The sequence below is a fragment of the Procambarus clarkii genome, chromosome 45, assembly GCF_040958095.1.
Source record: "Procambarus clarkii isolate CNS0578487 chromosome 45, FALCON_Pclarkii_2.0, whole genome shotgun sequence".
In the NCBI taxonomy this organism is placed as follows: Eukaryota; Metazoa; Arthropoda; class Malacostraca; order Decapoda; family Cambaridae; genus Procambarus; species Procambarus clarkii.
In genome coordinates this window covers 24,385,143-24,408,502 of record NC_091194.1, presented here as the reverse complement: position 1 = coordinate 24,408,502, position 23,360 = coordinate 24,385,143, and the positions used below count along the sequence as shown (strand labels likewise).

The window sequence follows — 23,360 nt, the reverse complement described above, 5'->3', positions numbered from 1 at the left end:
TCCTAACATCTTTGTGACTCATCTGAGTTCCCAGCTTCCACCCATGTCCCCTCATTCTGTTACTATGCTGTGTGAATATTTCGTCTCTGTCCACTCTGTCAATTTCCCTGAGTATTTTATACGTTCCGGTGATATCTTCCCTCTCCCTTCTCTTTTCTAGTGTCATAAGGCTCAGTTCCTTCAGGCGCTCCATACCCCATCCCTCGTAACACTGGAACGAGTCTCGTTGCAAACTTCTGAACCTTTTCCAGTTTCCTTATGTTTTTCTTGAGATGGGGACTCCATGAGGAGGCGGCATACTCTAAGACTGGCCTCACGTAGGCAGTGTAAAGCTCCCTAAATGCCTCCTTACTAAGGTTTCTGAATGATGTTCTAACTTTTGCCAGTGTAGAGTACGTTGCTGTCGTTATCCTATTTATATGTGCCTCAGGAGATATATTAGGTGTTACGTCCATGCCCAGGTTTTTTTCTCGCGTCGTCACAGGTAGACAGTTCCTCTTCCTTGTGTACTGTCCCTTTGGTCTCCTATCACCTAGTCCCATTTCCATAACTTTACATTTGCTCGTGTTGAAACCCAGTAGCCATTTCTCTGACCATCTCTGCAACCTGTTCAAGTCCTCTTAGAGGATCCTACAATCCTCATCTGTCACAACTCTTCTCATGAACTTTGTGTCATCCGCAAACATCGACATGTAGGAATCTACTCCTGAAAATGTGCTGTTAACATATATTAGAAATTGAATTGGTCCCAGCACTGATCCTTGAAGTACTCTACTCATTACTGTTCACCAGTCCGACTTCTCGCCCCTTACCGTAACTCTCTGACTTCTTCCTGTTAGGTAGTTCCTTTTCCAAGCTAGGACCTTTCCTCCCACCCCCGCCAGCCTCTCGAATTTGAATAGCAGCCTCATGTGTGGTACTGTACAAAGGCTTTCTGGCAGTCCAGAAATATGCAGTCTGCTCAACCTTCTCTTTCCTGTCTTATCCTCGTTATTTTATCATAGAATTCCAAAATGTTTGTTAGGTAACATTTCCCTTTCCAGAACCCATGTTGATGTTTGTTTACAAACCTGACGTTCTCTAGGTGTTCAATCAGTCTTAGCCTAATTATTCTTTCAAGTAATTTACAGGGAATGCTTGTCAGTGATACAGGTCTATAGTTAAGTGCCTCCTCCCTATCACCTTTTTTGAAAATCGGCACAACATTTGCCCTCTTCCAGCAATTGGGCAATTCTCCCGACAAAAGTGATTCATTAAAGATCCTTGCCAGAGGCATGCTGAGGGCCTGCGCTGCCTCTTTTAGTATCCAATGGTGATTTTTTGTCTGGTCCAACCGCTTTAGTTGCATCCAGTGTTGTCAACTGTTTCATTACCTCCTCTGCTGTCCCCCATATAGCTGATAGTCTTTCAGCTAGGATAATCTCTTCTAACAATGGGAGCTGCTCAGGCTCGGTTGTGAACACTCCATGGAAACTGGCGTTCAGTGCTTCGCAGATTTTCTTGTCATTTTCTGTATATGCCCCTCTCTGATTTCCTTAATCTTGTTACTTGGTCGTTGACCGGCATTTTTCTTCTTATATGGCTGTGTAGTAATTTAGGTTGCTTTTTCGATTTGATCGCAACATCGTTCTCATAATTTCATTCCGATGCTCTTCTTATGTTAATGTAATCGTTCTTAGCTCTGTTGCATCTGATCCTGGTATCCCCTGTCCTTGGTCTTCTGTATTTCCTCCCCTCACGCTTGCTGCTCATTTTTGCTTCCATGACACTGTCTATTAAACCATGGGTTATTTTATTCCCTCTAACTTTTTTCCTTTACTGTTGGTATAAATCTCTCTTCGGCCATCTGGCATTTCCGTATAACTAGCTCCATCATATCTTGGACTGTTTTCCTCTAATTTCTTCCTCCCACTGCATTTCTCACAGATAGTCCCTTATCCTCCCGTAGTCCCCTTTCCTGTAGTCAACTCTCCTTTCCCAGATCTCTTGTCCCTTGGTTACAAGTTTGAATTCCATCATGTAATCAAAGACTAGGATAAAATGGTCACTGGCTCCTATAGGTTCCAAATTCTCGATGTTTTCTACGTTTTGTGTGAAAATCAGGTCTAATAGGCTCGGTGCAACTCCTCCTCTTTCCCTTGTGTCTTTCTTCACTTGTTGTGTTAGGAAATTCCTGTCTATGACATCTACTTAATTTGCTCCCCACGTTTCTTCCCCTCCATGGGGATTCCTTGATTCCTAATTTATCTCTCCATGATTTAAGTCCCAATGACCAGCAGTTTCGCTCTCATTCTGTGAGCTAATGTTGCTGCCTTCTGCAGTTCACCTGTGCATGCCTTGTTGTTGTCATCATACTCCTGCCTGGGTCTTCTACTGTTTGGTGGTGGATTGCAGATTATCAAGATTACAATCTTCCTCCCATCTGCTGTCAGAGTTCAATGTATGGAGCTTGTGCTCTCATTGGTACCCCGATTTCTCAGGTCTTCAAACTTCCATTTCCGCTTTATTAAGAGTGCCACCCCCCTCCCTCCCTTTCTCTGTGTTGTTTCTATTCTTATCACCTGGTACTCCCCCTCTGGAATGATTGCATCCAAGATCATGCCATTTATTTTTGTTTCCACTATTGCAACTACTGTCAAGATCTGCCTCACTAACGCTTTCTTTTATCTCATATGATTTATTAGATACCCCATCAGCATTGGTGTACCAAACCTTGAGACTCTTCTTGGAAACTCCGGTACCAGAGGGCACCCTTTCTCTGGGGGGTCTGGGGAAGATCTGGGGGGGTGAATGGGGGCTGGGAGGATCTGGGGGGGGGGTGTCTGGGGAGATCCAGGGGGAGTTGTCTGAGGGGTGAATGGCGTTTGGATGGGTGCTTGGGGGCGAATGGGGCCTGGGCACCTAGGAAGGTAGGTAGGAAGGTCTGGGGCATACTGGGTCTGAAAATTAGGGAGGGTCTGAGAGGCATAGGGGGGATTGAGAGGTAGCATGAGGCTGAGAGTCAGATAGAGGTTGCGAGATTTGGGTGGGGGAGAAGGATAGAGGGGGAAAGAGGGGAGGATGGAGCATGGAGCATGGATAGTGAGAGTGGGAGAGAGGTTGTATTAGTCAGGGGGAACTCAGGGGTAGGTGTGGGCATTGGGGCAGAAGGGGGAAAGAGGGAGTTGAAGTAATAGGTGGGGGGTCCCCCCCCCGGTCCCCCACGGGAGGTCCATGTGATCCCTTTGCAAGGGGAGGGGGTCACATGGAAGAAGGGGGGCAGAGAAGTGAGGGCTGGGCGGGTTTTGGGGGTTGAGGGGATAAGGTGGTCCTTAGAATGTGGGATGAAGCAGATGGATTTGAATGCAGAGGGGTCAGAGGGGACAGGGGAGTTGTTGGGGAGATAAGCAGGGGCGAGGGAAGGGAGGGCTGATTTGGGTAGGGTGTGACCTGGGAAGCAGTTGTCGTGTAGGAAAAGTTGTGGTTTGGAGGGGGTCTCACCCTGTAAGCTATCTGTTCATCTTTTGTCATATGTCTATCAATAAACACATAGTAATTGTTTCCGCTACCTCTGAGTAAATGTTTGTGTTGCAGTATGTAAGCCACTGCCTCTTCATTAGTATACTGTACCAGGACAGGTAGTTTCTTGGTACAGTTGTAAGGCTTAATGTGGCGGTGGATTGCCATCTCAGCTCTAATATCTCTCAAGATCCCCTGTAACTCAAAATCTTCAATCTCCATCCTATCCTGCCTCGATGATGCCTTGGCTTCGAGTAATCCATGTAGTGTGATTGTCTGCCTCCTCAGTGAAGCACTCTCATGCTGGTTGCCCCTCTCCCGGAAACCCCCCATCCCTCTCACACTCGCTACTCCTTCCCCCAACACTACTCCCACTTCCCTTGCCATGCTTCCCTTATTCCTGCCAAATTCAGTTGCAAGCCTGTGTGTGTGTGTGTGTGTGTGTGTGTGTGTGTGTGTGTGTGTGTACTCACCTAGTTGTACTCACCTAGTTGTGTTTGCGGGGGTTGAGCTCTGGCTCTTTGGTCCCGCCTCTCAACCGTCAATCAACAGGTGTACAGATTCCTGAGCCTATTGGGCTCTATTATATCTACACTTGAAACTGTGTATGGAGTCAGCCTCCACCACATCACTTCCTAATGCATTCCATTTGTCAACCACTCTGACACTAAAAAAGTTCTTTCTAATATCTCTGTGGCTCATTTGGGCACTCAGTTTCCACCTGTGTCCCCTAGTGCGTGTGCCCCTTGTGTTAAATAGCCTATCTTTATCAACCCTGTCGATTCCCTTGAGAATCTTGAATGTGGTGATCATGTCCCCCCTAACTCTTCTGTCTTCCAACGAAGTGAGGTTCAATTCCCGTAGTCTCTCCTCGTAGCTCACACCTCTCAGCTCGGGTACTAGTCTGGTGGCAAACCTTTGAACTTTTTCCAGTTTAGTCTTATGCTTGACTAGATATGGACTCCATGCTGGAGCCGCATACTCCAGGATTGGTCTGACATATGTGGTATATAATGTTCTGAAAGATTCCTTACACAAGTTTCTAAAGGCCGTTCTTATGTTAGCCAACCTGGCATATGCTGCTGATGTTATCCTCTTGATATGAGCTTCAGGGGACAGGTCTGGCGTGATATCAACCCCCAGGTCTTTCTCTCTCTCTGACTCTTGAAGTATTTCATCTCCTAAGTGATACCTTGTATCTGGTCTCCTGCTTCCTACCCCTATCTTCATTACATTACATTTGCTTGGGTTAAACTCTAACATCCATTTGTTCGACCATTCCTGCAGCTTGTCCATGTCTTCATGAAGCCTCAAGCTGTCCTCCTCTGTCTTAATCCTTCTCATAATTTTGGCGTCGTCAGCAAACATTGAGAGGAATGAGTCTATACCCTCTGGGAGATCATTTACGTATATCAGAAACAGGATAGGTCCAAGCACAGAGCCCTGTGGGACTCCACTGGTGACTTCACGCCATTCTGAGGTCACACCCCTCACTTTAACTCTCTGCTTTCTATTGCTTAGGTACTCCCTTATCTACTGGAGCGCCCTACCAGTTACTCCTGCCTGTTTCTCCAGCTTATGCATCAACCTTTTATGGGGTACTGTGTCAAAGGCTTTCTGACAGTCCAAAAAAATGCAGTCCGCCCATCCTTCTCTTTCTTGCTTAATCTTTGTGACCTGATCATAGAATTCTATCAAGCCTGTAAGGCAAGATTTACCCTCCCTGAACCCATATTGATGGGTTGTCACGAAATCTCTTCTCTCCAGATGTGTTACTAGGTTTTTTCTCACAATCTTCTCCATCACCTTGCATGGTATACAAGTTAAGGACACTGGCCTGTAGTTCAGTGCCTCTTGTCTGTCACCCTTTTTAAATATTGGTACTACATTAGCAGTCTTCCATACTTCTGGTAGGTCTCCCGTTTCCAGTGACCTACTATACACTATGGAGAGTGGCAAGCAAAGTGCTCCTGCACACTCTTTCAATACCCATGGTGAGATTCCATCCGGCCCAACAGCTTTTCTCACATCCAGCTCCAATAGGTGCTTCTTGACCTCATCTCTTGTAATTTAGAACCTTTCCAAGGTCACCTGGTTTGCTGCCACCTCTCCTAGTGCCGTGACTTCTCCCTGTTCTATTGTAAAGACCTCCTGGAACCTTTTGTTCAGTTCTTCACACACCTCTTTGTCATTCTCTGTGTACCTGTACTCGCCCACCCTAAGTTTCATCACCTGTTCCTTCACTGTTGTCTTCCTCCTGATGTGACTGTGTAGTAGCTTTGGTTCGGTCTTGGCTTTATTAGCTATATCATTTTCATACCTTTTCTCAGCTGCTCTTCTCACACTAACATACTCGTTTCTGGTTCTCTGGTATCTCTCTCTACTTTCTGGTGTTCTGTTATTACGGAAGTTCCTCTATGCCCTTTTGTTCAGCTCCTTTGCTTTCATACATTCCCGATTAAACCACGGATTCTTCCTTTGCTTCTCTGTTTTTTCCTGTTGGGCTGGGACAAACCTGTTTACAGCCTCCTGACATTTTTGGGTGACATAGTCCATCATGTCTTGTACGGACTTGGTTCCGAGTTCTGTGTCCCAATGTATATCCCATAGGAATTTATTCATCTCCTCATAGTTTCCCTTTCGGTACGCCAGCCCTTTGTTTCCCTTTTCTTTTTTGGGGGTGATAATTCCTAGCTCAACCAGGTACTCAAAGCTCAATACACTATGATCACTCATTCCCAAGGGGGCTTCCAACTTAACTTCCCTTATATCCGACTCATTTAGGGTAAATATCAGATCAAGCAAGGCTGGTTCATCCCCTCCTATCATTCTTGTCGGTCCCTTGACGTGTTGACTTAGGAAGTTTCTTGTTGCCACATCCAGCAGCTTAGCTCTCCATGTGTCAGGGCCTCCATGTGGGTCTCTGTTCCCCCAATCTATCTTTCCATGGTTGAAGTCTCTCATGATTAGTAGCCTGGATCCGTTCCTGCTAGCCACAGAAGCTGCTCTCTCTATTATATTGATGGTGGCCAAGTTGTTTCTATCATATTCCTGTCTGGGTCTTCTGACATTCGGTGGGGGGTTATATATGACTACTACTATAATTTTCTGTCCTCCAGTTGCTATGGTGCCTGATATGTAGTCACTGAAACCTTCACAGTTCTGAATTACCATCTCTTCGAAACTCCAACCTTCTCTTAGTAGCAGAGCTACACCACCTCCTCCTCTCCCTTCTCTCTCTTTCCTCACTACATAGTAGCCCTGTGGAAACACTGCATTTGTTATGGTGTTTGTTAGCTTTGTTTCTGTGAGTGCTATTATATCTGGGTTTTCTTCTAGTGCCCATTCTCCGAGTTCACTGTGTGTGTGTGTGTGTGTGTGTGTGTGTGTGTGTGTGTGTGTGTGTGTGTGTGTGTGTGTGTGTGTGTGTGTGTGTGTGTGTGTGTGTGTGAGTGTGTGTGCGTGTGTGTGTACTCACCTAGTTGTGTTTGCCGGGGTTGAGCTCTGGCTCTTTGGTCCCACCTCTCAACCGTCAATCAACAGGTGTACAGATTCCTGAGCCTATTGGGCTCTATCATATCTACACTTGAAACTGTGTATGGAGTCAGCCTCCACCACATCACTTCCTAATGCATTCCATATGTCAACCACTCTGACACTAAAAAAGTTCTTTCTAATATCTCTGTGGCTCATTTGGGCACTCAGTTTCCACCTATGTCCCCTTGTGTGTGCCCCTCCTGTCTTTATCTACCCTATCAAATCCCTTCAGAATCTTGAATGTGGTGATGATGCCCCTCCTAACTCTTCTGTCTTCCAGCGAAGTGAGGTTTAATTCCCGTAGTTTCTCCTCGTAGCTCATACCTCTCAGCTCGGGTACTAGTCTGGTGGTAAACCTTTGAACCTTTTCCAGTTTAGTCTTATCCTTGACTAGATAAGGACTCCATGCTGGTGCTGCATACTCCAGGATTGGCCTGACATATGTGGTATACAAAGTTCTTAATGATTCTTTACACAAGTTTCTGAATGCCATTCGTATGTTGGCCAGCCTGGCATATGCCGCTGATGTTATCCTCTTGATATGTGCTGCTGGAGACAGGTCTGGCATGATATCAACCCCCAAGACTTTTTCTTTCTCTGACTCCTGAGGAATTTCCTCTCCCAGATGATACCTTGTATCTGGCCTCCTGCTCCCTACACCTATCTTCATTACATTGGATTTGGTTGGGTTAAACTCTAACAACCATTTGTTCGACCATTCCTTCAGCTTGTCTAGGTCTTCTTGAAGCCTCAAACAGTCCTCTTCTGTTTTAATCCTTCTCATAATTTTGGCATCATCCGCAAACTTTGAGAAAAATGAATCGATACCCTCCGGGAGATCATTTACATATATCAGAAACAAGATAGGACCGAGTGCAGAGCCCTGTTTGACTCCACTGGTGACTTCACGCCAATCGGAGGTCTCACCCCTCACCGTAACTCTCTGTTTCCTATTGCTTAGGTACTCCCTTATCCACTGGAGCACCTTACCAGCTACACCTGCCTGTCTCTCCAGATTATGTAACAACCTCTTATGCGGTACTGTGTCAAAGGCTTTCCGACAATCCAAGAAAATGCAGTCCGCCCAGCCCTCTCTTTCTTGCTTAATCTTTGTCACCTGGTCGTAGAATTCTATTAAGCCAGTAAGGCAAGATTTACCTTCCCTGAACCCATGTTGGCGATTTGTCACGAAGTCCCTTCTCTCCAGGTGTGTTACCAGGTTTTTCTCACGATCTTCTCCATCACCTTGCATGGTATATAAGTCAAGGACACTGGCCTGTAGTTCAGTGCCTCTTGCTTGTCGCCCTTTTTGTATATTGGGACCACATTCGCCGTCTTTCATATTTCTGGTAGGTCTCCCGTCTCCAGTGCCTTACTATACACTATGGAGAGTGGCAAGCAAAGTGCCTCTGCACACTCTTCCAATACCCATGGTGAGATCCCGTCTGGACCAACAGCCTTTCTCACATCCAGATCCAGCAGGTGTCTCTTGACCTCCTCTCTCGTAATTTCGAACTCTTCCAAGGCCGCCTGGTTTACCTCCCTTTCTCCTAGCACCGTGACCTCACCTTGTGACCACCACCTGGAACCTCTTGTTGAGTTCTTCACACACCTCTTTGTCATTCTCTGTATACCTGTCCTCGCCTGTTTGAAGTTTCAATACCTGTTCTTTCACTGTTGTTTTCCTTCTGATGTGACTGTGGAGTAGCTTTGGTTCGGTCTTGACTTTGTTTGCTATATCATTTTCAAAACTTTTCTCTGCTTCTCTTCTCACCCTGACGAACTCATTCCTGGTTCTCTGGTATCTCTCTCTGCTTTCTGGTGTTCTGTTATTCCGGAAGTTCCTCCACGCACTTTTGTTTAGTTTCTTTGATTCCATACACGCCCTATTATACCATGGATTCTTCTGTTGCTTCTCGGATTTTTCCCTTTGGGCCGGGATGAACCTGTTTACTGCCTCCTGACACTTTTGGGTAACATAGTCCATCATATCTTATACAGACCTATTTCTGAGGTCTGTGTCCCAAGGTCTTTCCCTTAGGAAACTTCTCATCTGTTCATAATTCCCCTTTCGGTATGCCAGCCTTTTGATTCCTAGTTCTTTTTGGGGGGAGATAATTCCTAGCTCTATCAGGTACTCAACGTTCAATACACTGTGGTCACTCATTCCCACGGGTGCTTCCATCTTAACTTCCCTTATATCCCACTCATTTAGGGTAAATATCAAATCAAGCATTGCTGGTTCATCTTCTCCTCTCATTCTTGTTGGTCCCTTGATGTGCTGTCTTAGAAAGTTTCTTGTTGCCACGTCCAGCAGCTTAGCCCTCCATGTTTCTGGTCCTCCATGCGGGTCTCTGTTCTTCCAATCTATCTTCCCATGGTTGAAGTCTCCCATAATTAGTAGTCCAGATCCATTCCTGCTAGCAACAGAAGCTGCTCTTTCTATTATGTTAATGGTGGCCATGTTGTTTCTATCATATTCCTGTCTGGGTCTTCTGTCATTTGGTGGTGGATTATATATGACTACGACTAAAAAATTTTTCCCACCATTTGTTTTGGTACCTGCTATGTAGTCACTGAAACCTTCACAGCCCTGAATAACCATCTCCTCAAAATCCCAGCCTTTTCTTACTAGCAGAGCTACACCACCACCACCTCTTCCTTCCCTCTCTTTCCTCATAACATAATTGTCCTGTGGGAACACTGCGTTTGTTATAGTTTTCGTTAGATTTGTTTCCGTGAGGGCTATTATGTCTGGGTTTTCTTCTAGTACCCGTTCTCCAAGTTTATTTGCTTTATTTGTAATTCCATCTATGTTAGTGTACATTGCTTTGAGGCTCACTTTCTTCTGTCCCTTCTCAAATCGCCTCCTTCGTGAGTGTTCTGCTGGTGGGGGAAGCTGTTCCATGGGTGTGAGGACCTGTGAGGTGGATAACAGGGTCTCAGAGTATATTGGGATGAGGGGCGGGGATCCAGTGAAAGGGGGAGGGACACGGAGGCTATGGGGTGAAAAGGGATGGAGTATGTGTGTGTGTGTGTGTGTGTGCGTGTGTGTGTGTGTGTGTGTGTTTACTAGTTGTGTTTTTGCGGGGGTTGAGCTTTGCTCATTCGGCCCGCCTCTCAACTGTCAATCAACTGTTTACTAACTACTTTTTTTTTTTTCCCCACACCACACACACACACACACACCAGGAAGCAGCCCGTGACAGCTGACTAACTCCCAGGTACCTATTTACTGCTAGGTAACTGGGGCACTTAGGGTGAAAGAAACTTTGCCCATTTGTTTCTGCCTCGTGCGGGAATCGAACCCGCGCCACAGAATTACGAGTCCTGCACGCTATCCACCAGGCTACGAGGCCCCCGTGTGTGTGTGTGTGTCTGGGAGATACCCTTGGTAAGCGAGAGTGTCAGGTAACCTTAGACGTTCTGTGGTCAACGTGGAGGGAAGGGGGGATGGGGGAGGGAGGGGTCAAACCCACCCTCCAACATCTGGCCATAACACCAGCAGACTCCCCAACACTCTCCCAGCCTCCAGCTGATGCTTGCAGATACTTCATCTAACCTCACTTATGTCACGAATTAATCTACAGTTCCTGTGAAATATAAACTCATCATCACAGTGGCGTCTCACCAATATAAACTGTATTGGATTTTGTCCCCAAATAGCTATATGGTAACTGGACGTATATGTATGTATGCATGTGTCGTACCTAGTAGCCAGAATGCACTTCTTGGCCTACTTCGAAAGGCCCGATTTGCCTAATAGGCCGAGTGATTTTCTTTATTTCCAATGAATTGTTTCCAATTAGTTTATTTGACTCATTATTATTATATTATATTAGGAACATAAATTATTGACTTAGTTGAGTTAGTTTAGGTTGGTTTTGATAGGTTAGGTTAGGTAAGGTTGGTTAGGTTTGGTCAAATATCTACGTTAGTTTTATCTTAAATTTCAACAAATTAACTTATAAATAATTATATGGTCAGATTTATCATTTCATAAGAAAAAATGAGAAAAATACATAAATTTAGGAAAACTTGGCTTATTAGGCAAATCGGGCCGTGCATAGTAGGCCGAGTGCGACGTTCTGGCTACTAGGTACAACATATGTCTGTATGTATGTATGTATGTATGTGTGTATGTATTCCCAATCACGTCAAAGACTCACCTTCTAGCATCCAGTTCATGAGAAAAACAACTATATACTATATAATCAACTCCTTGTAACCTACCTTACCTCCTAAATGTCAACATATGTCAGTTCATTTCATACTGTTAATTTCAATTAATCTTAAGTCTTAGGTTTTAAGGTATTTCTCATATCTTGCCCAAAACGTTGTACGTATTAGTGGCTTTAGGCATAGTATATACTTGTTCTATTTTGAAATCCAACATTCTACTTGTAACTCCCAGCCACTCCCAACACCACAACCATTCCTAACACTAACACCCCATGGGAAGTAATGGAATTTATATCTATCCTTGAGCTGTAGTTGCCCCCATAGCCCAGCCCTTGAGCGGTAGTAAACCACATATCCATCCTGTGGACGGTAGTGGTCCCAATATACTCATCCTGTTGATGGTAGTGGACTCCATGCCCATCCTGTGGGCGGTAATGGACTCCATGCCAGTCCTGTGGGCAGTACTGGACCCTATATTCATCCTCTAGGCGGCTATGGAGGCCATACCCATCCTGTGGGCAGTAGTGGACCCCATTTCCATCCTGTGGGTGGTTGTGGACCCCATACCTATCCTGTGAGCAGTAGTGGACCCCCATACCCATCCTGTAGGCGGTAGTAGACGCCATACACATCCTGTGGTCGGTAGTGGAAAAAATACCCATCCAGTGGGCGGTATTGGACCCTATACCCATCCTATGGGTGATAGTGGTCCCCAAACCCATCCTGTGGGCAGTAGCGGGCCCCATACCCATCTTGCGGGCGGTAGTGGACGCCATACTCATCCTGTGGGCTGTAGTTGACCATATACCCATCCTGTGGATGATAGTGGTCCCCAAACCCATCCTGTGGATGATAGGGGTTCCTAAACCCATCCTGTGAATGATAGTGGTCCCCAAACCCATCCTGTCGGCTGTAGTAGACCCCATACCCATCCTGTGGATGATAGTGATTCCCCATACCTTTCCTGTGGGCGGTTTAGTGGATGCCACACTCATCCTGTGGGTAGTAGTAGAAAATGTACCCATCCAGTAGGCGGTAGTGGACCCCATACCCATCCTGTGGATGATTGTGGTCCCCAAACCAATCTTGTGGGTGGTAGTGGACCCCCATACCCACCTTGTGGGCGGAAGTGTACCTAATACCCAACCTGTGGATGACAAAAAGTAGTGATACGTGGGAATGAATCTGATTGGAAAAATGTGGTAAGTGTGATGCCACAGGGGTCTATTTTAAGGCAGAACCATCTTACCGGATTGATCCGATGGGTACTTGCCCTGGGGGCCCCACGAGCATATGGGCCCTTCGAGCATAGGACTTCCAACCACACTTATAAAATATAACCCTTCATCCTGGTGTGGGACTAAATAATAAAATTTGTGATATATATTTCCAGGTGAATAACTCTATGAACAGAAATGAAACATAATGCTTTTGGGTGGAAAGTAAATGTTTCATAATGTGCCTTCTAATGTGTAGCATACTGAGTATTATTGTTATTTTCAAGCCTTGTGTATTGTTCAAATGTTTATCATGTTGATTAGTTGCTCTACCACAGTATGTTATTAAGGATTTAGCACCAGTTTTGGTCCTATAAGTTCCTATAAAATATATATTAACTTTTTATTCCCGTAAGTGGTTGTCGTAGGGGCTCCAGCACACTGGTTTGCCCAGGGGCCCGTAATAATGTTAAGATGGCCATATTTTGGGCCCAATCCTTTTTACCTTATACATCAATGACAGAGATGAGAATATTACAAACCACAGCATGTTAAACCTGTGTAAAACATGTATTACCTGCAGGCCCCTGTCATAAATATAGATATCTCAGCCTAATTCTGGCAATTACAATGTCACTGTCTAGCTGATGTTTTATGCTGCCCGTATATATAATTCTCAGTTCTAAACATTTCTAAACATGTCATAGCTCTTTACACTCGTGCTCTCTGGCCTTAGAGTGTCAGTAACTGCTCTTCTGTTATCCCCAATTTCCTGAAATATTAAGGCTTTTACAGCAGAGATTGGAATGCAATATCCCACTCAATTTGAGGCTTATCACTTTCAGTTTTAGTTGTCTTGCACACATCTGTGACAGCTAGTACGCCTCCTATGTGTGATGGTATTCATACAAATGAGGCAAACTCTTGTTCTGTGTATTTGGTAGTTAACGAAAGACCCCACAGTTGGTAGTGGACCCCATTCCCGTCCTAAGGGTGTAAGTGGACCCCATACCCATCCAATGGGCACTTGTGAGCCCAACCCATCCTACAGATGGTAATCGACCCCATACCAATACTTACATACAAACATACATACATACATACATACATACATACATACATACATACATACTGTGACGGTAATCTCTTTCAAGAGAGATTGCGCCTGCTCTTCCCTCCAAATTACGTCCCATTAACAAATAATATAAAAGATATATCCAACAAGTATCACCAAAACGTTTTGCCCAGAGAGCAAAACGTACCCAGCACCGGCGCACCTGCTCGCCCCCGCCACCATTAACCGGCAAACTGCTTGTCCATCGCCTGCCTGTCGCTGATTGGCTGGTGCCCAGTCGCACCTGCCCCACCACCCACCACCACGAGTTGATGTCTGGGCTACAGCGACCTAGGGAAGGCAGAATATCTCAGTGCTCCACACAGTTGACACGTCTCATTGGTAGACTAAGCCTTGGCTTACGTGTACTAAGGGAGGTGGCAGCTTGAAGCCAATATTCCTGCACTATTATTTACTTTGCTATTATTCACTTGTCTTAACGTAACTTTTCATTTGCCAGTGATTATTCTTATTATTTTGTTTGTTGATTTGTCTGTTACATTTTTATACTCAATTTTATTCATGTCTTGCTTTTTAAAATTTCATTGTTAAATTTACTTGTGTTTTGTGTGTCTTCCCATTACCTTACCACAGACGAAAGTTCCAGCTTTTCTCTTTTTTTTTTTCTTTATGTGACGAGGCCATGCCCCTAGCTTTTGAAACAGCCGAACACCAACGCGTTACCATCACAATACATACATCCTATGTCCATCCTGTTTCCTGTAGTGTACCCCATACACATTCCAACATAACATCGTTTTCTGTAGACGTTCCTACACTTCATTCTCTTGAGATTTTCAAAGTACACACTATTTTATATTATGTTGATTGGCGAAGCACCATTATTGTAGGTAATAATTAATAGTGCTTATTATTATTTACTGAGAACAGCCAACATTTCTCAAAACAAAACTACAATCCTTCAATAGGATGTAGCTGATCCATAATATTCTAATAGAATGGACAATAGTAGGAAAATTTCACAACATATGTGGGATTATAAAAATAAAATTAAAACGAAAATTTAACCAATCACGACTATTCTACTGTCTACGGCGATGGACGGGTACTATGGGACGTAAATTGGTACGTGAGGAAGAGTTAGTCCCAAGAAAAAAATATAACTGGGAATATACAACATAATGTACTATATACATTAACAAAATAGGGACTATGAGCATTTAGTCATACATATGATGTCTTGAGTGAGAATGGGTTGGATATGAAGATGGACTACCAGCTGGGATATGAGGACAGACTAATAGCTGGGATATGAGGAGGGACTATCAACTGGGATATGAGGACAGACTACCACCTGGGATATGAAGTAGAATTTCCAGCTGAGAAATGAGGAAAGATTGCCAGTTGGGATATAAAGACGGACTACCAGTTGGGCTATGAGGACAGACTACCAGCAGAGATATAAGGACAGACTACCAGCTGAGATATGAAGACAGACTACCAGCTGGAATATGAGGACAGACTACCAGCTGGGATATGAGGACAGACTACCAGCTGGGATATGAAGATGGATTATTAGCTGGGATATGAGGACAAACTACCAGCTGAGATATGAAGACGGACTACCAGCTTGGATATGAGGACGGACTTCCAGTTGCGATATCATTACAGAATACCAGCTGGGATGTGAGGACGGACTACCAGCTGGGATATGAGGATTGACTACCAGCAGGGCTATAAGGATGGAACAAGGGCCAAGTGATCAAACCCTTTGATTGAACTATAATCTTTCAAAAAGCGAGGCCACCTCTGTACCGTCCATCCCATTACTTCAGTATGAATTAACCGAAAAAACGTTTCAAACAAAATTTAAACTCGTACAGAACCGTTGCAAAAACGATAAATCAACGGCGCTTACCTCTGATCCGAATCTTTCAATTCGTCCTTGATTAAATCTTCGAAGGTGCGGTTCTTAGGTGACTCCTCATCCGATAGAGGGCTTCGAACGGTCGGGGTGGCATAGTTGATGTTGAGTTTAAATATATGCCACGGTATCGAGTCCTTTGGCCTCTCCTTAAACACCAGTTGCGACTCTGCCCAGAGAGAGAAACATAGTAGTTAAGTATTTAACAAAACGTTAAGGCCGCCTGCACCACATAAGATTAAGGCAGGCAGTTACTAATACCATACAGTCAAAATATGGAGTTGCTTGAATTTTATAATCTCGAAATATAAAGATTTTCTAGACCTTTTATAGTCAAAACAGGGATTTGCATGTACCATATATGGTCAAAACAAAAAGTGACTTACATCGTATTATCAAAACTGGAAGTTGTCTGCACCACATACGGTCAAAACAGGAAGTCGTCTTCACTAAATCAATGAAGTTGGGAGTTACCTCTAAAATATATATATGAGGTTGTTTGCATTATAGGGACAAAATAGAGGAACTGATTTCACCATAAGGTAAATCTAGGCTGTGTGATATTGTGTGTTTGCACGTGGTTCCTGGAGAAAGGCAAACCAACGTCGTTGAGAGAAAACCCAGAGTACTGCAGTATGTTGGCGCATATTCTATATTCTATATATTAGTATAGCGATATATGAACACTTTTAATACTTTAATACTTTCTTCTCCTACCACCCCTATTCTTTTTTTCAATTAGCCTAGAATATATATATATATATATATATATATATATATATATATATATATATATATATATATATATATATATATATATATATATATATATATATATATATATATATATATATATATGTCGTACCTAGTAGCCAGAACGCACTTCTCAGCCTACTATGCAAGGCCCGATTTGCCTAATAAGCCAAGTTTTCCTTAATTAATATATTTTCTCTAATTTTTTTCTTATGAAATGATAAAGCTACCCATTTCATTATGTATGAGGTCAATTTTTTTTTATTGTAGTTAAAATTAACGTAGATACATGACCGAACCTAACCAACCCTACCTAACCTAACGCATCGCTTGAACACATTTCGTAATAACTTATTACATTTTCAAAGACTTTAGTTTACAAACACCACTGTAACCTTAAAACACTAAACAGAGTTTTACTTATGCTAACACTAAACAGTTTATCTTGTTGTCTTCTAGCTTATGGATGTCGTCTAGAAGCATTTCGATTTCTAGGCGTTTTTTATGCATCTTTGGTTTAGATATGAATTTACAATTTAGACCAAGATTTAAGAGGTCTCGTTGGTCCTGGGTAAGATCATAAGAAGTCAGGTTAATGTAGCCATCTTTAGGACGAGGGATCTTTAACTGTCCACCGTTTAGGGCTGTTAACTTACAGAGTGTCTTCGTTTCTACACGAGTTTTATGTTGTTGTTTCAGGTTAAATAGTTCATTGTTGATGGTTTGCTTGAGTTGGTTGGGGTTGTCGTACAGGGGTCCATTTGTTTAACAGATGCTCAGCCTGCTCTGTAAGGGTTTGGAGGACTTCCTTCTTCATGTTTAGTTGATGCCGTATGAGATCTTGCCTATACCTATAGGTAAACTCTGCGTTGCGGACTGCTGGGTAATGTGGGTTTATATTGGTGTATACTGGCAGTAGGTTTTCTTTTAAGCATGTCTCATTGAATATGACCGCATATTCTGTATTTACTATCTTCTGATATACGGCTTCTATCCCTCTAACTATTTTCCTAGCATCAGGGCTTAGCTGAAAGAGGAGTTCTCCAAAACTCATTTTCGTTATTTCAAGGTGAAGAAATAAGTGAATTACTATAGAATATATTACACTTATTTATACAATTTGCACAACGTTTCGAACCTCCATGGTTCATTCTCAAGTGAAAAGAAATGGCAAAATTCGTTTATTTATACCCGTACGGTGTCAGGTGATAAGACAATTACAATAATGGTAAAAACAAGGGGGATACATAGGGTATAAATGGGGGACGAAGCACATACAAAGATTAATCAGGTGTAATTGGCCTGTTATGTTGAACAGTGTCTCCTGTGTTGGCATCGTTATGTTCTGGTCTTGTCCTTACTCTCATGGTGGGTAGAGTAAATACATTCTATAGTAATTCATTTTTTCTTCATCTTGGAATAACGAAAATGAGTTTTGGAGAACTCCTCTTTCAGCTAAGCCCTGATGCTAGGGAAATAGCTAGAGGAAGAAAAGCCCTATATCAGAAGATAGTATATACAGAATATGCGCTCATATTCAATGATATATATATATATATATATATATATATATATATATATATATATATATATATATATATATATATAATATATATATTAAATATATATATATATATATATAATATATATATTAAATATATATATATATATATATATATATAATATATATATATTCTGTGTTGTTTGCTAACAAAACACACATTACACAAAAAGAGAGTAATGAGTTTCTGTTACTTGACGGAAATGACCAGCATTTGTCGGTGCAAGCAAAAGTATAAGATTCCCCTAGTTTAAGTACTGAACTGCAGGATTTAACCTTCAGCAGTTGCTAAACTCCGTGGCATTTTTTTCTTACTAGGTGAGCAGAGGTAGCAGATGAAAGGAAACGTGTCCAAACGTCTCCCTCTGCCTGGGAATCTAAGCTGTGACATGTTACTTGCGAGGGGACTAAGGGAGAGCTTGCGCTCAGGTCACCCGCAGACATGACCTGCCTATCGTTCCCTGGATCATGTCAACGTATCTTTGTACCTCTCACATATTATCTAATTTGGTAACAGATATATAAAAATGAATGAAAGCTGTTTAGAGTGATTAAGACACACACACGTGACTCCAGATGACTTACCAGGAGCAGCGATGACAGCTGCTGTGAGCAGCAGCGCCGGGAGTGAGAAGAAAAGCGTCATCTTGCGACGTGATGCCACATCAACGGTCCAGACACAACTAGCCAGGCCGAGCCAGGCACGCTTATCTAACTCTGTGTACCATAAATGCCAATAATCGCCAGCCCTTTCATTATATAAATCAAAGTTACAATATACTGAAATCATCTGCAGGAATATTAACACTTTCAGAATAACATAAAGTTTACGAATAGATATAATTTGTTTAATTGAAAAAAATTGAATACATATTTAGTTTGGTGTTGGGCTTGTTGTCTACCAACCTCTGGAGTCTTATTAAGGCCAAATACCTTACTGGCCAACCGGCAAATTTGGTGGTTTGGCTTAAGGCCTACTAGCCTCTGCAGGATATTAAGGCCACCGCAATTCCTTATTGACCAACTAGTACGTTTGACGTTTGGTTTGTGGCCTACTTCCCTTCCTATCCAGTCCGTTGTCGTCGTGAGGGGCTTGGTGGGCGCCTGCCAGAATGTGATGCTCCATAGGACAGTCCTCTGTCCTTTTGAAGCCTGATGCTCCAGCTGCTGTCTTCACAAATTGTGCTGGTAGTCTTTTTCTTTTCCTTATGTTTCATTGTCATTCCCCGCCGACTTTTGGCCATTCCTGATTATTCTTTCCGACATCTTCTGGTATGACGCCCGGGTGTTTGTGGAGGCACACTCTCTCACCAGTAGAACTGTGGAACCTGATGTTACGATCAAGGGGACGCATTAATTGTCAATCCTCACCTTCGTTGATGAACCCGATCTCGATGGACTGACGGTTCTTAAGGTGGCGATTGCGGGGCTTAATTATTGGGATCGTCTCAAAGCCCTCCAAATGTACTCACTAGAAAGAAGACGAGAGAGATATCAAATAATATACACCTGGAAGATACTGGAGGGCCAAGTACCAAATCTACACAGTAAAATAACAACGTACTGGAGTGAACGACATGGAAGAAAATGTAGAATAGAACCAGTGAAGAGCAGAGGTGCCATAGGCACAATCAGAGAACACTGTATAAACATCAGAGATCCGCGGTTGTTCAACGTCCTCCCAGCAAGCATAAGAAATATTGCCGGAACCACCGTGGACATTTTCAAGAGGAAACTAGATTTATTCCTCCAAGGAGTGCCGGACCAACCGGGCTGTGGTGGGTATGTGGGCCTGCGGGCCGCTCCAAGGAACAGCCTGGTGAACCAAACTCTCACAAGTCAAGCCTGGCCTCGGGCCGGGCTTGGGGAGTAGAACAACTCCCAGAACCCCATCAACCAGGTATCAACCAGGAATACTCAAGGTGAACCCTTGGGAACCCCCCGTCTTGTCAGGTGTCCTAGAAAATTCTCTAACTGTGGCTCCATGATGGGTATGGGGCTTATTCGTGAATGAAATGATTACCTACTCGTTTATATGGCGCTGAATTATCCTCTTTTAACTTTCCAGGCTCGTGGGGTGGGTGACCAGGCCCTTCCCGAGTTGAATATGTTGGAAAACCGGACTCTATAGCCCCCGCTAGCCGGGTCAAAGCTACTCCTTCGACCCTCCTTACTACCCCCCCTCCGCTCCCCGTTCTCTGGGGTAGGGTTCACCCCCATGCCCCCAGTGGTGACCACCCCATCTCCTGGAGCGGCTACATCTCTCATTGTGACAACTGCACCTTTTACCCCTCCCCCTCCCCTCCCCTCTCACTGGGGGTGCTCGGCGCTGACCTCTCCACAGACGCACTCGCACAATTCCATCCTGTGCTAATACGTTCCACGCCTTCTTTGGTCCTGCTACATGGACTAAATACTTTCATCTCAACGATCTGGATTCTACACGTCCTGGACGTGTAATTTCTCCATAAACACCTCGTTGATTCGGTGGGTGCCTCTGTTACTTTTAACCCCACCCATTTTAGTACACATTTTTTTTTTTTTTTTAAATTTTGCCCCGAGGGGCGAGTTTATTGGGCAGCACCACTCATCTTGTGAGTGGACACACCGCCATAGCAGCATGTACAACACTTCCCAATAGGAAGAAAACCCGCTGGGTTGTTCATCCTGTCACTTGTACCCAGACACAGCTGGGACTTGCTTAACTGTCTCAAGTGAACAGCTCCTCAAACAAGAAGATTAACATCTATCAACCCTTAAAAGCTTACATTATCTTGCGGGTGCAAAATGGGGAAATCTTTTAAGAACAGTATCAATATTTGACAAATAGTGTTTTCTTAACTCAAACAATGTGGGGTTTATTATTCTACTCATACTTCTGATGTCTCTCAGGTGTTCACATTCACGTAGATAGTGGTCAAGGCGGTGTCCATCACTCTCATCACAGATTCTGCAACTTCGCTGATTAACTGTTGTTTCCATTCCATATCTCCATGGACATTTGTATCCAAGACGGATTCTCGCTATTACTGATTCTCTCCCTCGTCGTCCTCCTCTTCGCCCATAATGATTGGGATTGCCAGCTGCAACCATGTTGTACCATCGTACAGATTCACTGGTTTGTGCTTCTATCCTCCTTTCCTCAGTTACCTTGTCACGGTGATGTTGCCTGACAATACCTCTAATTTGTAGTTGAGTCTTGGGTATGAAGTATTCAATATGGTCTCCTTCAGCGCCTTCAGCAGCCAGCACATCTGCTCGTTCATTCCCACATATTCCAACATAGGAGGGGATCCACAGAAACTTGATGACTCTTCCCTGATTGGTAAGTACTCTCACAGCTCTCTTAATTTCAGCGACTATTGCAAGATCCTTTGCCCGATTTTTACTTAGGCTTTGCAGTACTGCTTTTGAATCGGTGCAAATCACTGCACCATTAGTGTTCCATTCAAGAAACCTTAACGCCATAACAATGGCAGTTAGCTCTGCTTGTGTTGAAGAGGCATAGTTCTGAATACGCGCTTTTTCTTCATTTCTGCGTTGGAAAGTATTGTCCTTGATTACCGTGTATGCTGCACCAGCCCTGCCATTGACAGGATTAGATGACCCGTCAGTGTAGATTTGATCTAATTCATCTCCGGCTTCTTTATAAATTTCCTCGAGATACTTGTGCCTCATTTCTTGTGGTATCATGTTGGATTTTTTCGTTGCCATTTCATTGATGATGATCTTGCATGAGTCATCCTCTACAAACTACAAAAAGGGTCTGGTTTACAAAAATCGGTGAGGTGAGGGTGTGGGTCTACAAAAATGCCCAGTTAAATGCCTGTATTGGTACTGTTATCCTCCCACACCATGTTGCAACTGGTGTTAGAGCCCTGAAAGGCTGCTACGAGATTATTAAACATTTCACTGAATCTTAATTAAGGCCATTCTGTCCTCCAGGTTGATACGTTCACTCGGCCCCCTCGTGGTTGTCGTCATCACCTCTTTGCGATGTAAAGATCACTTTTCATGGCAAGACCCTTCCGCCTTCTGTAATTGTTGCTGGTGCCAAATACTCCATTCAGGAGTACATTCCCTTTCCAAGACTTTACAATAAGTGCTGGAAATTTGGGTATAGTGCTCTCAAATGCACATGTGCAGTGTTTCTATGTCCCTTGTGTGGGGACTTTGGTCATTCTAAGACGAAGTGCTCTTCCCAGGCTCACTGCCACTGTTGAGGTGACGCCCACACTACCTTCTCCTGCACGTGTATACACTACAAATTTGAGGAAGCCATCCTCAATTTGATGTACCGCGATAGTTTGTTTTTTTCCCGAGGCGAGACGCCAAGTCCGCCGTCTCTCCTCTTTCACTAGTATATCTTGTGCTCGTGTATTGTGTTCCACCTCTCCACGGCCATCCTTCCTTTCTCAGTCTCATAACCGTTTTCTGGCCTTGGACCCGGACACGCCCACCGACTCCTCCCCTGCTCCATTACGTTCAGAACCTAAGGAGTTCTCCTCCTGGTTCTCCATCTGGTGTTTCTTTCCTTTCTTCCCAGTCTGTTGTGTCTTCTGGGTCTTCTTTCCCGCCTCCCCCCCCCAATCTTTCTTCCCAGCCCTATTCCCTGTCTCTTGGCCCTCCACACCGCCTGTCTGTCCAGGCTGTTGTTCATCATCCTCCCAGTAATCTTCATGTTGCTCGCTCTCGTTCTCCTTCTCCTGTTGAGACTATGGAGATTGTCGCCCAGTACGTTGCTGCTGGCACACACCTGTCTCTTTATGTCAGAAGCGTCAGAAAATGAAAGACGCTTTCTTCCACACCTTCTGACTCCGACTCTATCACTGCATCCTCTCCCATTTCAAAGGTGGAGCCCCCAGTCCCGGCCATGGAGGTTCCTTTAGCTCTCGATTCTCTCTCAGTTGCTGTCCGTTTTGAGTTGCGCTCCCCTGTTTCTGCCCCTTCCCCTTGATTTCCTTCATCACTCCTCTCCATTACTTCCTCCAGCTCCGGACCCTGTCCATCCACCTCTGATCCGTTCTCCCATTCCCTTGACGCCATCGTCATTGCTTAATTTACCCATGCCCCCAACCGTGATTTCACTGATCCTGATCTTGTTTAGTATACTGTGTTCTTCTTTGCCTTTGTCTCGTCATTGTTCTCTCTCCTTTTGACAATGTCTTCTATGGAATATTCGTGGATTTTATACCAACGTCCATGAACTCCAACTTCTGATAACACAGTTTTCACTGCTTTGTGTATGTTTCCAGGAGCCGATGCTTGGTGCTCGTCCTGGTCACTTTCGTGGTTATTCCTTTCTCTCCCCCCACACCTTCCAGGTTTTGCTGGGGCCCATAACTCTACTGTCCATTTGTCCTCTCTTCCTCTCTGTCTCTTCTGTATTCTGGTGGATCTACTCATGTGGACTCTCGCACTTGCACCCTCTATTGTCTTGATATTTCTCTCTGCTCATCATCTCTTAAATTAAATTTCACATGGCAGGTTCTTGATAACCTCCATAACAGTAACCATTTCCCCATCTTTGTTACCTTTTTCTCTTTTCACCCTCCCCTCTCCTTCCCTAGGTGGCAGTTTGCCAAGGCTGACTGGAGCCTATTCACCCTCCCT

General features: G+C 44.0%; 1 protein-coding gene across 1 annotated transcript in view; it reads right to left on the bottom strand.

Annotated features, from left to right (window-relative positions):
- LOC123770076 (dentin sialophosphoprotein-like) overlaps window positions 1-18,451 on the bottom strand; it is a 190,693-nt gene extending 172,242 nt beyond the window's left edge. The window contains exons 1-2 of the mRNA XM_069301501.1: window positions 18,333-18,451; window positions 15,428-15,602 (exon numbers count right to left, since the gene is read on the bottom strand). Coding sequence (XP_069157602.1) covers window positions 15,428-15,602; window positions 18,333-18,393 — 236 coding nt within the window. The 5' untranslated portion in view covers window positions 18,394-18,451. The remainder of the gene's footprint in view (window positions 1-15,427; window positions 15,603-18,332) is intronic.
- Window positions 18,452-23,360: the final 4,909 nt, after the last annotated feature.